Genomic DNA, 15,936 nt, shown 5'->3' with positions numbered 1-15,936 from the left:
GTCTGTCTTCACTATATAACCCTGTATAAGGCAGACGTAAAAGACCCACTGAAGACGCTGGTGACGACCATCTTCAGTGCCCGCGCTTAACACTAAAGGCCCCACTTTAATTGGCAAAATGCTGTTGTGGTGTCCCTCATGAATATATAAATAAATAAATAATTAAACAAACAAACAAACTTAAGAAAGAAAATATACTTTATTTGGCCATCTACAAATGTACAACCGTGGTGTTTAGTACGGTCTTTAAAAACCCATATTTCTTCCAAAGTTGAGGACACATTTTCAGAAAAGAGAAAGGTAATTTACTTTACTTTGATAACACAAGGAGCAGTTGCCAAATTCTCCTGAGTTAGGGGCTCACGTATAGAGTGCTTGAAGGTGTGCTGAGACTATCAGTGCTAGGACTATCAGTGCTGGGAGTATCAGCGCTGGGACTATGAGTGGTCCGTATTACGTGCATTTAAAGCTATGCAGAACTCCCAAAACTGACGTGGAGATCCAATCCTGAGGATTGAATCGTGGACCTCTAGCTCTGAAGGACACGCACTAAGCACTTAAAATAGTTTGTTAGTACTTTCCGTATTGAATATACCAAGGGTATTGAGTGGGTTTAACATGCATCAACTCCTAAATTTTTACCAACATAAAAAAAGACAAAATATTCTTTAACTAAATTTCTAAACATGGTTTTGCTGTTGTTGGAGCTTAGAACAGCAAACAATTGAGATTTATTATCCGTACGGTTCTACAATAGGTCGCATAGCTCAAACCAGAGATTCTCTTGACTACCATGACAAGTAAGAGGATAGAGTTTAGAAATTCTTCATAAATCTTCTGTAAAACTAAATCTTTTGATTTCAAAACTACCAACTTACTGTTCATTTCTCAAGCTTTCTTTTATTAACAGAATTTATCAAAATGTTGATGCAAATAAAAAAATTCTTTACTAACGACTCCTAAAACTCCAGTGTACGTGGGCTTAGCCTCACTTCTAAAGTTGGTAAACAAAAGTAGAAATTAGAATAACAAAACAAGCAACTCCTGGATTTGATGCTACGCCCCCATACACTGGTGTCTAGTTTTAAAAGTTGTCAATTCACTGTCTTTGGAGGAAATGATTGACATGTTTGCAAGAAGTATGTGGCTCTTGATTACCATCGTTGACCATGGAAGCCTCTACCACCCCTTCCTCTGGTTGCAAACTGTGGACGGCCACCATACCCTCCTCTTGACATGTGGGGACTACCACCTCTGCCACGTTGCTGGCCAGCTGCTCTACCTCTACCGTAGAAGGGCGGAGTGGGATGATTTCCCATGCTTTGGTCACCAGGAAAGAGCTTTCCGGGAGGCACACCACTTGAGGGTGCCCCTACTTCGTGTGATGTCACTTGGGGTGGCATCGAGAAAGAGTGTGGGGGAGCATCACTACCCATTATTCCTGGTTGATTTGGTGGCATATGTGAATGATGGCCACCTCTCCCTCGAGGCGGAGGGGGATGTCCTCGTCCTCGTCCTCTAAATGACTGGGGTCCACTTCCTTTGTTGTAGGGTGGAGGAGGTGGTGGGACACGTCTTTGCCCTGGGATGACCGTAGAAATACTTTTAACTTCTTCTTGAGGTTGTTGTTCCTCTGTCTGTGACCTAGGTGCATCTCCTAGTAATGACGCAGAAGTTGGCTTAGCAGTAGAGCCTGGCACCTGCTGTTGGGATTCTTGAGCTCTCCTTTCTTGTGCTAGTTTTTGGTTTTGAATCCTTGGTAATGGTTTAACCCCTACCCTTCCTGGATCCCTATCAACCTCAAGACCTGTGGCAGTTTTTCTGTTACTATCATTGTCTTTACTTGTATTTTGACTCTGTTGAGCCTTGTTTCTTTCCACTACTGGGCTTGATTCACTCACTCTCTCACTAGGTTTCACACTCTGTTCAGCTCTTCTTTCTCTTCCCAGGCCTGTACTCTCTGTTCTTGGCATTTCTTTTCTATCTGAAGATGGCATTCTTGAACTACCTGTAGGATGTGAGCTTACTTCCTGGACCTTTTGATCAGAATCCTGTTTAGTTATAGTAGTATCTTGTCGACTGGCTTGTCCATGCCATCTGTCTTGTGGTGCTTGTCCTCTGTTCTCCTGAGGAGGAAAACTTGTCCTGCCTCTTCCTTGTCCGCTAGCATCCCTACGAGACCTTTCTCTCTCATTCTGGTTGAGTCTTGACCTATCACTTCTATCTCTTCCTGACACTTGTTCTGGCCTTGATGGCTGTTCTCTCTGTGTCCCACCTCGTACTCTTTCTCTTTGATTGTTTGAACCTTCACCTTGATTTATTCCTGGTCTATCACGAACAGAAGGCCTGACATCTTGTTGCATTCTGTTTCTGTGTGCCATGGGTGGGACTTTATGCTCTAGCCTAGAATCCTTTTCAGACCTATCACTACTTCTTGATCCAACACTTCCTCTATCGTCTCGGTGGTCTGAGTCATGTGACAATGATCGTCTTTCTCTATGATAGTCCCTCGTTTCATAGTCTCTCTCTCTAATTTCAGGAGCATAGTGTTGACGTTCTCTTCCATAACCTTGTTCGTCTTTCCTCAAGTCTGCTTCTCGTCTTTCTCGAGGCCGTCTTGAATGTTCAATTTTATCCTCATACCCTTCTTGTTCAACACTCATTTGCACCCCTGGAGTTCTACTCTCAAAATCCTGTTCCTCTATCCTTCCATGATCGAACTGCTTTATCTTGTCACTTTCAACTGAACTGACGCTCCCTTCTCGTCTATGCCAGTCCATCAGTCTTAACCTATCATAATCCAATAATCTGTTTCTTACAGGATCTTCTTCAGGGGTGTCCCGCCTTTCAGGATAATCTTTTTTATCAGGGCTTGGCTCTCCTTTTTCTGCCAGCTTGTCTTGCTGGGAGAAGCCAGATTCATCACCACTTTCAGGAATCTCATTAGGCATAGCGGTGTCTTCTGATTGTTTGGTTCCAATAACAGAATTAAGCAGAGACGACTTTTCACGCACAAACAGCTCTATATGCTTCATACTCTTTACATGAAGTTCCTTAGCCATTGGTGATTCAATATGGCACTGGCAAAGCTTACAGAAGAAACGTTCAGGTCCAGATTTTGAAATACGTACAATATATTCTGGACCAACATGGTCACTTGTAGCTGCACTAGGATCACTTTTGAAGGGACTTGCGGCAGATGTTTCTGTTTTAGATGGGGGTTTTAAGGAGCTGCTATTCCTTTTTTTCAATATAGATTTTAATGGCTTCTGTTCAGCAGGCTTAGCCCTACTGTTATTAATGCCGGGTTTCCCTTCTCGGGGATAGGGCATTCTTACTTCATCTAGATTCCTTTCTTGAGGGTGTTGTCTTGGTACTTTATCTGGTTTTCTTTCTGGTATAACTTGTCTGTTTGTTTCAATCTCTAGTTGTCTTTCTAACTCAAATTGTTCTCTTGCCTCTTGAGGCTGTGTCTCTCTATGGGCTTCAACACCTGATTTTTCCACTGAAGGTTTTTGCAGCATCTGCACAAGATTTATAGGATCCTTTTCCAAGAGTTCCTGCTGATTCCATCCCTTGAGTCTTGCCAGGGCAGCAAGGTTCTTCCCGAGAGCTAGAACAATTTCATTTTCACAGAGGTCTCCTTCGGTTTTGGGTTCCTCTACAGCTTGAACCGGAGCAGCATAGGTCTCTGGTATCCCACCCTGTTGAACCATGTAGTTAGCATCTTGTTGTATGGGAACCTGTTGCTCTAGAGCACCTGCGTATTGATTAGCTCCCTCTTGACCTTTAGCATATTGGTACTCTGCATATCCCTGTTCTTCAACAGGGTAGGCACCCTCAGCATTGTACCATTGCTGTTCTGGTGCATCAGTAGCATATTGTTCCCATTGACTGTCTGCACCTGTGTACTGTTCTGGTTGAACGGCTTGACCTTCTACTGGGAAATCAGGGGCTCCATACTGGTAGCTTCCTTCTGCATCACCTAAGGTGAATTAAGCAATTCATCAAAACATTGACTACAGCACAGTATTCAAGGATCAATTGATGTTATGTTGGTAACTACAGTCAACTCTTGCCCTGCAGACACCTCAATATTAAGAACATCCCACTACTGCAGACAAGAGCAAGACCCCCCTCGGAAAATACTGACAAAGAAATGACTGTAATAACTCTTGCTATGATTGTGGATGCTCCCTATAAAGGCCGGTTTAGACGGCAAGATTTTCGCCTACAACTATCGTATGCAACACGCTCAAGCCATCCTACAACTAGAGTCATAGCGTGTAAATCAAGTCTACAACTTGCCTACAACAGACGCAAGTGTGTTGTATACGATAGTTGTAGGTGAAAATCATACCGTCTAAACTGGCCTTTAGAGACACCAGCCAAGTGATGGTACAGAGGGTGTCTGCTGTAACGAGAGTTGACTGGCCATGCTTTAAATAATGGTATGTTGATTCTAAAATTTTAGGTACATCCTTAAAATGATTCAACAATACAAAAGAAGATAAATCTATAGTTAGAGTATTCTAACATCTCTAATGAGTAGGCAATGTAAAAAAAATGGCAGCCTAAAACTTTGGAATCAATATAAGTTAAAATACAGTGTAGAAAAATCATTTTCATGGCTAACGTCTTAAATATTTACAGTGTAAAGCTTAAAACTGTGACCATTGCTAACGTATTCACATACTTTTGTCTCCCCATCCTCCAAATAGCATTTGGATCACTGACAGATAAGAGAAGACAATCCTGCAATACCAATTAGATGAAGGCAGAGGTGAAAGTATATATTAAAGCGAATACATTAACAGTGGTCAGTTTTGGGCTTCATTCTGTACTATACATGATGTAAGGTAAACTCACCTGTATATTCTCTTTCATATGCTTCCTGCTCATACACTTCTGGATGTACTCCTTCTTGTGTTTCTCCTTCATAGTAATATTGTTGTTCCTTGCCACAAAGGGAAATAAACTTCAATTACTTGTCATATCAACACAGTAAAAACTATTGATGATTGTGTGTTGTGTCTATTTGTTCGCACATGGGGGACACTTCAGACCTATTGGTTGAATGAATAGTGGGTGGCAGTTCTAAGTACTACCACAAGTTGTCTGTTATGTACTCCAAAATGCACCACAAACTTAATGAACAGTAAGTATTCAAGACAGTAATAAAGTTATTACTATTACTATTTCGCCTGGAATAACCTCGTTCCCAAGCACTATAGCTAATCTATATTTCTATATTTACTATGCTATTATGATGATGATGATGATGATGACGATGACGTTATACCTTTGTTTTACAAAATCTAAGCTCTTTGTCACTGTTTTCATTGCTACGCGCTGATTGTGACAACAGTCATATCACAGATATCGTGACATACACTGCCGTCAATCAAATAAATTGTTAGAGTAGTTTCCTACTTACTTTCTCACAGTCGCCATGCACCTTTATTTACTCTAATGATTTATTTTGATTGACTGGAGTGAATTGCCCGATTTACATGACGCAACTTGGTTGTCTCGATAAGCACATAGCTATGGAAATACTAGCAATGGGACCACTTCAACTTTGGTGTAACGTTTACCCATTATAAACCACATTCCCTTCCCATGCTTTATGAGAGCCCACAGCACGCGCACACACTTTCAGTTTCGTCATTCCTGTAATTTGTATTTTATAATAGGAATATAAAAACTTGCTTTCTGTGCTGTCTGGGATTGGCAGAACACTCAAGAAGTGTCAAGAAGCACTCATACTTCTCTTAACACTTCTCAAGTGTTCTGCCAACTCCTGCGTGTTTTACATGTATAACTGCATACAGAACAAGCACACGTTTTCCATATATTCAATAACCTACCTCAAAGGGGTTTCCCTCAACATATCCTTCAGGTCCTTCATACCCTACGATATTTCCTTCTTGATCGTAATAGTACAGGTACTCTTCTTCTTCATAAGGGTGGTAGACTCCATTCTCATCGTACCAGCCTTGTTCTTGTGCTGTTTCTTCATAGTACTGATACTCTCCTTCAGGGTATTCTTGGGTTGCTTCATCATATCCTGAATACCCTTCTTGGTTATACTGCTGTGGTGTACTGGAGTCTAAAACAGGCTGGCCGTCATCACCCAATGCTTTCTCCTTATTTTCATTTCCCAAACTCTCTTGGTTAGTTGATTCTTTATTCTTCTTTTCCTTCTTCTCTTTCTTCTCCTTCTTTCTCTTATTTCTCTCTTCTTTATCTTTCCTTCTCTTTCCCTTTTTCTCCTTCTTTTGTTCCTTGTCGGTTTTCTTTTCCTCCACGGTCTCTTTAGATTCCACGATTCTTTGATCCTCAACGGCTTTCTTTTCCTCAATCTCTTCATATTTGGTTTCTCCCAATTCTGCTTTCTTCTGTTCCTGTGTCTCTTCCTTAAGACTTTCTTCAGGTGGCCCAACACGTTTCCACCCACCTTTCTTTTTATCCACATCCTTTGAATCTGCCTTTGCATTAAAAACTTTATCAACTTCTTTATCAAACCTATGCTTCTCCTCTTTCATTCTCTCCAGTTCCTTGGGATCAAGCTTTTCTGGTTCTACCTGTAAATCTTCTTCTGTGTTATCAAACACTGGGTGTTTCTTAAGGGGTAACGAACGCCCCTTGCCTATAGATATACCTTTTGATATGCTCCCCACGGTTTTGGAAACCGTCCGTGGCAGAAAGACGTTAGAGAAAGCTGTCACTTTCAGATCTTTTAGTGGGACAACAGCAGGTGAATTAGAATTTTCTGCTTTAGGTCTTTCATAGTAGGTTTTTTCTGGAGCATTTTCAGGAATTTTTACTGGAGTTTTTCCTTTTACTTGGTTGCTTTGCACCAGTTTTGGTTCAAATACTTTACTAGGTTTGGCTTTGCCCATTTCTGTTTTCTCTTTTTTGGGTTTAGACTGTATTTTTGGTTCCTGTTCTCTCCTTGTTTTATTGTCGGTAGTTTTGGTTCCACTCGTATTAAGAGTGCTTTTTGCATTCTTCTTTTTAGTATAATCTTCATCAAAACTCCAGCTCCGACTGCGATCTTTTCTCTTCCTGCTTCTACTTGTACTACTGCTTTTGCTTCTACTTCTGCTTCTCGCTCGACCTTTATTTTGTTTCTTATAGCTCTCTTTGCTTCTACTACGGCTCTTACTTCTTTTGCGACTTTTGCTGTGGGTCGTACTTCTACTATAGCTTCGGCTTCTGTTACGACTTCTGCTCCTACTTCTGCTCCTACTGCTGTAACTTCTGCTTCTACTTCTTTTTTTGGTTTGCTTTTTCCCCTTACCCCTGTCTCGGCTGCGACTTCTACTTCTGCTGCTATAGCTTGACGAAGAGTAGCTACTTCTACTGCTACTTCTTCTTCTTCTACGTTTAGTACTACTTCTTCCACGGCTTCTACTACGGCTTCTGCTTCTTGAGGAGGAGCTGCTTCTGCTGCTACTTCTACTCCTGCTTCTTCTTCTGCTGCCTCCTTGCTTGGCAAACATGTGTCTTCCTCTAGATGGTACAAAGCCGCCACGAACGAATCTTCCTCTGCTTCTGCCTCTGCCTCTCATCCCAGGAACAAATTCTTTGCCACCTCGCCCTCGACCTCCACCACGTCCTCTAAAGCTTCCACGCACTCCTCTGCCTCTGAAACCTCTACCGCCACGCACACCTCTCTCACTTTTAGGCGAGAGTTGTTGATCTGACTTACTCTTACTTGAAGATCTCTCTTTACTAAACCTCTTTTCAGGGGAATCAATATCTTTAACCTTTTTAGAAGTCGAAGTTGATTTCTTGGGGGGTAGAGACGGTCCATATGTTATTTCGTCACTGCTGGTGGTATTTCCCACTGGTTTAGTACTGACCATGCTATCAATTACACTGTCCCATTTTGATTCAATCTTGCTCATATTTTCACCTAAAGTCTTTGTTCCTCCTTCTGCTTTTTCAAAGCTCTTTTTCCTGTGCTTTCCGGCATCAGTTCCGGTTATATTCTGATCTAATTGACTGGAAAGAATTGGCTTTGAAAGATCATTTAGTTTTCTGAAATACTCTTCTTCTTCTTTGGGGAGTGCGTTATCCCCAGTCTGGATACTCCGAAGGTAGGCAAGTTCCTTCAGTGTTTCATTGATATCCATTTCTTCTGTTGGTTTATCAGTGTTCTTAGCATTCTTAGATCCACTGTCACCAGAAAAAAATGGAAAACCAAGTTCAAAACTACTCATTGATTTGTCTTTGTCTTTTTTACTCTTACTCTTCCCGTCATGTTTAGTGTATCGATCACTTTTTCCAGAGGAGGTCTTTCCATCTTTGTTTTCTTTTCTCTTATCCCGATAATCTTCTGTAGTTTTGCTTTTGGACTGGTCTTTGCTGTAACCAATCATGGAATCCAAAAAAGTTGAGTCAGTTTTTTTGGAATGTTTATCATCTTTCTTGGAAAGAGTTTCATTTTTTCGTTGTCTTTCTATGAGAGTGCGCAGATCATCACCATCATCTTCTACAGGGTCTGTATCCGATCTCTTGTGAGAGTAGTCGAACATTTCAACAGACATTTTGTTGTCATCATATGACGGGTCAACGAGACTTAATGATGCCGAACGATCGGTTTTAAGGACCAAAGAACCTAAAAATTTAACAAGTAGTAGTTAATGAGTAACACTTATTTTAATAAAATTATTATAGTCGAGGGTCACACACACACAAAACACTTAAAGCAAAACTACATGAAAGAAAACTATTTTGCCAAATGCTTTGTGATAACTTAGCCAAGATATCCAAATGGACTATAACACCTTGTTCCAAAACTTTTTAAATTAGCAAAATAAATACACTAATAAACTTACACCAATATGATGGGTAACCAGTCAATTTGCCCATGGACCAACTCGCCCCTGCCAATTCGCCCACATATGAAATCATCGATCATGTGTTTGCCAACTTGCCCATGCAAACTCACCCACGTTTAGAATTACTTTAAGAAATATCTAACCGTATTAAGACTAAAGTAAAGTAAAGTAGTTAAAGTTAAAGTAAACCATATGATGTCACCCTTCTGTAATGTTATAGAACTTTCTAGAACTTTACTCTGAACAAGTACCATATTAAATTTATGAATGAAAATATTAGGTAAGATTGTAATAGGATTTTTTTTATAAAGTGGTTCTGCCATACCTGTTTTATCATTTCCTGCAATAGTTCTTGAGAGCTTAGGCAATTTATCCCTCAGATCTGAGGACTGAGCTTGGATATCCTGACCAGGATCTTCTCTGAGTCTTTTTGGTAACTAAATAGCAGAAAAGAACAAGAAACAACAACATTTACAGAGATGTTAACCAATGGAAAGAGAAAATAAAGGGAGAGCAGAGAGTAAACCCATGAAGAAGCATATAAAAAGAAATATTTTTCACAAGTGAGGGTGGTTACTTAAAAAGTCTATGCTACTTTGTTACTTTTTCACATAATTAATTCACAATTGTAACTTTTTTCCTCATGTAATATTCTAAGAGTGACGTTCCATAAAATCCTCTTGTAAAATTGTTAATTTATGCGCCAAATAAACTCGAGCCTAAAGTCTTATGTCTAATTACTGTAGCACAAAATGCTTTGCTTCCAATATATAATTGTCTATTTATTTAAAGACTCGTACGGAAAAAAAACCCTGCTACAGCACAAAATGCTTTGTTCTAATAATTATTTAAATAGTACTGTTTTCTCTCAGGTTTAGGGTACAATGCCAAGGCATAAGATGTCACAAATTGCCAATTGGTGTCTAGATATAGTGCATGTGCTTTGCCACTGATATTATGATAACAAAGAAAGCAAGTGCATATTCTAAGAGGGTCTAGGTATAGCTAGTACTAAAAAGTACTTTTTCATGGGTTATCTGCACTCTAAAAGTTGATCTTGAAATAAAAAAGTAGATAAATCAAAACTTTGCATGTATAATGATCTATCTAAAATAATTGCTTCATGGTTGACAACATACATGCAAGCACAGTTATGCTTGAAGAAAAATAATATCAAACCCTTTTCTGTTAAAAGGAGGGCAAATTGGGGGGAAAGGTAATGGGGGCTGTCATAACTGAGGCACAATTGATTTTTTTATCCAAAAGTTTAGTTTTGCCACAGGTTTGAAGTAAATTTTATATTAAGTATGTTTGGACCATCTGCCCTTGGAAAATATCATATATTAAAATAATAGTTCAAATTCTAATTTTAAGCACAAATTACAATATAGTTACGCAGAATAAAGCTTACTTAGCAATAACGAGAAGAGCTGTTTTATATCAAAATTACTACTCTAGTTACTTCTAGTAACCATAGGTTACCAAGTTTAAATCCTTTTTTCCAATTTATAGTGTACATTGGTACACTTTCCATGTACATGTAAGGGTAGAATAAACTTGAAAATCTGCTTCTTTTAAGATACCAGTCGAGTTATGCGATGGCTTAACAGCTTAGATTAACGATGTGTTGGTATCTTAAGTATTTTCATCTGGAGATGTGGAAATAATTTTTGTAGATTTATGATCCAGAGAATTGAAAACCATCTTTGACCTCAAGCTTGCAGGCAAATGAATCCTATCATATCGCAACATCCTGTAAAAATAAAATTTATAAAACTGTAAGAGGTTATGATGTGGGATAGCTGACTTTGAAGCCACTGCTACACAAGCAATTTCTTAAAAATTACCAACACGCAAGCTTGTAGCCACACTTAAACAGGTGACAACACAGCTGAAAAATTGCATAAAAAGTTGCAAGGAATTAAATGTGTTGATTTTTTTGGAATTTTTTCTTGTGTTTCCACTCTAGTTATTTTTTCCTTGCACTCAAGACGCAACTAATTTCAAAAACGTGTGTCACCTGCACAAGCAAAGAATCATTTGTGTAGCTGCAGCTTAATAGATATACCAATGATCCATTTAGCCAATCATTCCAATAATGAAGTCATGCAATTTATAGATTTGAATCTAAGCAATACTCTTTTATTCATCTATATCACAAGAAATAAAGTCTACAATTCACTAGCCAATCACAATCACAAGGTAGGATCCGGCCAAAATTTTAGGGGGGGGGGGGGGCTAATTGAGTTTAGGGGGGCTAATTGAGTTTAGGGGGGCTAATTCAGTTTCTTCGGTCAACACTATGGAAAACAATAAAAAAGCAATGATCTAATTCTCCAGTTTTATTTATTTATTTTCTGCTGAAGGGGGCTGAAGCCCCCCTTTGCCCCCCCTGGATGATGCCCTTGAATCACAAGTTTATGATTTTGGGTTTTGGACAGTAACATCGTGCCTAAACGACAACTCACCTAACCAAAGATGTCTTGTTTCGTCATTCTTTTTAATACTGTGAATGATGCCAGGCTCAGGAATGGCAAGATTATTGTGCTGCAAGAATACTATATCCATTGTCGAAGTTAAACAAACATCAACACAAATCTAAATCCTAACTGAAGAATGCGTGAGTAGTTCCTGTTGAAGGTAACTGGTCTTTTCAATCCAAAGTCATTTTGATCCCGTCATTCTGATCTGGACACCTACAGTGTAATTTATTCTTAGGGTTGTCAGACAATGGACAAACAAGTGGAAAGAATACAACACACACCTGACCATAAAACACCAAAGTGGTGAGCAGAATGGAACTATAGATGAACCCTGGGTGAAGAATTTGCAAGCTTGCCTTCTGCTGAAAGTTGCTTTGGGAGGTGTCAGATACAGTACCAATTCCACATGTAAATATATGGTAAGAATAAAACAGCCATGGTTGAGTGAAATAATCTGCTGACAAACTGAATCTGTTATGCTATATGATTACTGTATGACTCCAGGAGAAAGGCACTGTGTCTTGCCGAGTCACTTGCAAGTTTGTAGACAACCATTGAATTACGAATGTGACTGCGCCTCACATTTGAGAGTAGAACTAGCGACAAACCAAGCCTGATGCTATAAGGAAAAAAGTTGGTGCTAGCCTCCTAGTACGAGTCACCTGATAAAATCAGAAATTATAGCCCTGCAACATACGAGTATACACATGGGGATGTTGCTTCTCTAATCCAGAACGAATTAGCCAATCAGCAAACATTTTGTTCAAAGCTCAATATTTCCTAGTTCCATGTTTTCAGCTCAATTAACGGCAGCTTTTACTCAGAAAAAGAGAAAATAAAACTTATATGCTGAAAGATTCACCAAATATCTTTTTGGAATAGTATTTGTCGGTTTTGGTGGTGGAAATTTTTTTTTTGGCAGACAAGAGATAAAAGAAAATACTTGGTAATATTTGCTGTGACAAACAATGCATTGTGCGCCTAGACTCAAAATCAACTGCTTAAGACTACACTTAAAGTGCCTATACCACCTAAGGTATTTATGGTAAAGCAAAGAAACTTTAAAACTAAATACTAATGCTATAAAACTGTTTCAAAATAATGTTTGCTGATATGAGTTCAGGAACATAGTGGAAATTTGTCTGTGACTTTTTGCAAAGGGTATATATATATATAAGACATGAATTGATTTGTTGCTTGTAAAAAGGTTCAAATCAAAAAAGCCTTGATTCAAGTAGAACTAGCTTTTCCTATAACATTTTCCATATACCTCTTGCAAAGATTTGAAAACTCACTTTAGTATTGAGTAGATATACATACTGAATAAGCATGTTTCAGCAGGATGACTTTCATCGTCAGTGGAACCAGCCCAACCCAGTTTGCATTAGTTATGGTCAGTTTAAGAGATTTACAATAAAAAAACAATAATTTAATCAAGGACTTCCAACTAAACTTCAGATTTTTGTTTGGCTTTAAATTCAAAAAATTATAGTGTTGGGTACCCTGTGTTGTGCTATAAAAATTACTTTTAAAGACTTCCATCATGAGCCAAGTCATCAGAGTCGTACAATAGGCAGATATGTTGTCATATTGTTAATATACATTGTTTTTATCAGGTTAATATTCCAAGCACAAATTCCCTATAAATTTGACGACCAATTTTACAGTTGATTTTACACTTTGTTTTGTCTTGAGAGCTTATTGTTTTCTGTTGTTATCGTATGTGACAATGGAGTAGATGACAGTGTAACCTGGTAAAAATCCAGCAATAGTAATAACTAGAAAGCAACTCCACAAAATATGCCTTATTTAGGTACAGTGGAACAGATATTGTAGAAATATTTATTATGACAAATATAAAAAATTGCCATGTCAGCTGAGAGATGTATTAATAGGAATGCTGAACCTGTAGTGTGTGTGAGTGTGTGTGTAATGTAATGTAATGTTTGAGGGTTCGATCTGTGAGTTAGCCATGTATTGCCATGTCAGCTGAGAGATGTATTAATAGGAATTTTTAACCTATAGTGTGTGTGAGTGCGTGTGAAATGTAATGTAATGTTTGAGGATTCTATCTGTGAGTTAGCCATGTATTGCCATGTCAGCTGAGAGATGTATTAATAGGAATGCTGAACCTGTAGTGTGTGTGTAATGTAATGCAATAATACCACAAATAGTTCAACTTGCTTCATTCATTTTACTGGACAAAACAATGAAAATAAAAATACCCAAAAATTAACATGTATGCTGAGAGATGTTGAGTGTTGTTGTCTCAAAAAAGTTTTAAAAACTACTTGAGAACTTGTATTGTAATATAATAGCAGTTTTGCGAGTAAATCTGGGATAAATTAGACTGTTGTATATGAAAGTTATTTGTGGGAGTTTCTTTCCTTCCGTCCACGAAACGTAATATGCTAATTTTATTACAATTCAATCTGTGAGTAAGCTGTACCCTGGCACACCTGTAGATCAACCCAGAGGTTGTTTGGGGGCTTTGTGAGTTATCCATGCCTGAATTTGATCAGCCCAGAAATTGTTTAAGCAGTGGCGGATCCAGGGGGGTTCGAAGGGTTCCACGGAACCCCCCTTGAAGGTTTGATCTTTTAGGCAATAGAAATATGTCTTATATAAATTTTGCTTAAAAGTATCCACAAGGATAATGTTGAACACGAAATGATAAATATTTGCTGTTACAATGTTTAATTTACCTTTAAGTTGCGTTACTAGATAGTAAATTAGGTGATTAGAGCCAATTTTTTTGTCAGACATCGACTAAACAAAAGAGAATTATACACAGTTTAAGAAACGGAACCCCCCTTTGAAAAATCCTGGATCCGCCACTGTTCAGGGTTCAATCTGTGAGTTAGACATGCCCTGACTTTGATCAGCCCAGAGGTTGTTTCAGTATTCAATCTGTTTATTAGCCATGCCCTGACTTTGGTTGTTTCAGGATTTCAGCTGTGGGTTAGCTGTGCCTGACTTAGATTATCGCAGAAGTTGTTTCAGTATTCAATCTATGACATAGCCATGCCTTGAATTCGGTCAGCACAAAGTTTGTTTCAGGGTTTGATCTGTGAGTTGGCCTTGCCCTGACTTAGATCCGCCCAGAGGTTGTTTCAGTATTCAATCTGTGAGTTAGCCTTGCCCTGACTTAGATCAGCCCAGTGGTTGTTTCAGGGTTCAATCTGTGAGTTAGCCATACCCCGACTTAGGTCAGCACGGAGGTTGTGCTTTCAGGGTACTGATAAATGATTATGTTTGGCTTGTTTATTGAGGGGGGTGGGGGGGAAGAGGAAGGTAGAGTAGTGTGTAGTGCATATATGGCATAAAGCAAACAGCCTAATATGAAAAACATAAAATGACAAATCCATATACGAATTTGCAAAAAAATTGCTGAAAAGCCTGTATGAGCAGAGGTATGAGTAGAGCTTTTTCAGACGTTGTTTTGAATGCCTGGAGTAAAGGAATAAAAGTCGTACCTTAGTTTTAAATGAAAACACCATTAATTGAACGCTTCTTTTAAACCTCAAAAGCTCTTGAATGTCAGTCATCTCGTACTCAAATTTTACCGAAAAATCTAGCAAGATATCTCCATGAGTTTGTGTTTACAAAAACAAGTTCTACATTATATTTAACAATGAAAGTTAGATTATTATCTTCTAAAAACAACTGCTATACTCGAGTACTGTTGTATAAATAACAGCTGATTCTAGAAGAGACTTTTTTTTACCTCTGAAGTCGACGAAAGTCGTTCTACGTTTGCGTCTTCTTTAGCGTTTTGGCGTCGGGCGCTTTCGTAGCGTTCTCTCACTTCCTGCTTTGATGGCGCATCTAGCCTCTTCTTACGATTCATTGCTGCCTTCTTCATCTTCAAAAGTCGTTTTTCTTCTCAAAAAAAAGACTCAAACTTCGCTACAACGATCAAACTTGCAGAGCAAAGACGACTTGTGTGTCCTTGTGGAGCGAACTTTTCGCTTTGTTTTGTTGACACTTTATGGTAAATCTAAACTCATTTTTTAGGAGATGGAATTAACAAATAGATTAATCACAGCCTTTAGGAGTTTTTAGCTAATTTTTAAGGCTCAAAAGTATTTTTTCGACAAATTTGGACCTTCATGTTTCACGCAAATGCACATGCTTCGAGAAACAAGACGTACTGCGCACGCGTGATCTCAGCTTCCCGAGGTTGCCGAAAAACATTTGCGGGATTCCCGCGCGTGAGTAAAAGTTAAGGAGGCGCGAAGATTACAAAGTTGAACGTTCATATACTGGTGAAGTATTTTCCTTTAGACCTTTAAGATATACATATATAAAGATTTATTCAACCTTATTTGCAGCTTTACTTGTAATTTGTAATGATTAAAAGCTTTGATTGGGGGGGGGGAGGGGAGGGGGGATGGCAAATCCAGAACGATTGCAAGGGTGTTACCTATAAAGGCATCACATAGCATTCTTTTTAGTGTTTACCTTATCCTTTATTTTTATCATTTTCAATTCCAGGGGGGTGTCTAGCCACCCAATCCACCCCCTGGATTCGCCCTTTGGGTTAACTGGTCTGATTTTGGAACAGAGGAAATAATGGCAGGGTCCGAAAGATGGGAATC

General features: G+C 38.8%; 1 protein-coding gene across 3 annotated transcripts; it reads right to left on the bottom strand.

The window, feature by feature from the left end:
* Nucleotides 1–180: 180 nt before the first annotated feature.
* LOC116303912 (uncharacterized) lies at nt 181–15,475 on the bottom strand. Of its 3 annotated transcripts, XM_031713533.2 has the most exons (6): nt 11,321–12,218; nt 10,264–10,605; nt 9,178–9,289; nt 5,871–8,629; nt 4,870–4,957; nt 181–3,985 (listed from the first exon to the last, which is right to left on the bottom strand). In XM_031713533.2, the coding sequence occupies exons 4-6, from the start codon at nt 8,556–8,558 to the stop codon at nt 1,155–1,157; spliced, it is 5,607 nt and encodes a 1,868-aa protein (XP_031569393.2). In that variant the 5' UTR covers nt 8,559–8,629; nt 9,178–9,289; nt 10,264–10,605; nt 11,321–12,218; the 3' UTR covers nt 181–1,154. The 3 variants fall into 3 exon arrangements, with proteins under 3 accessions (XP_031569393.2, XP_031569392.2, XP_088890847.1); XM_031713532.2 differs by lacking the exons at nt 10,264–10,605; nt 11,321–12,218 and adding an exon at nt 15,063–15,475; XM_089034721.1 differs by lacking the exon at nt 11,321–12,218 and having other exon boundaries at nt 10,264–10,937.
* Nucleotides 15,476–15,936: the final 461 nt, after the last annotated feature.

The sequence above is a fragment of the Actinia tenebrosa genome, unplaced genomic scaffold (assembly GCF_029948245.1).
Source record: "Actinia tenebrosa isolate PJP-AT-01 unplaced genomic scaffold, QUT_ActTen_1.0 PGA_scaffold2__45_contigs__length_23673736, whole genome shotgun sequence".
Lineage (NCBI taxonomy): Eukaryota > Metazoa > Cnidaria > Anthozoa > Actiniaria > Actiniidae > Actinia > Actinia tenebrosa.
The sequence above is the reverse complement of the archived record's forward strand: the minus strand, read 5'-3'. Positions and strand labels throughout refer to the sequence as shown.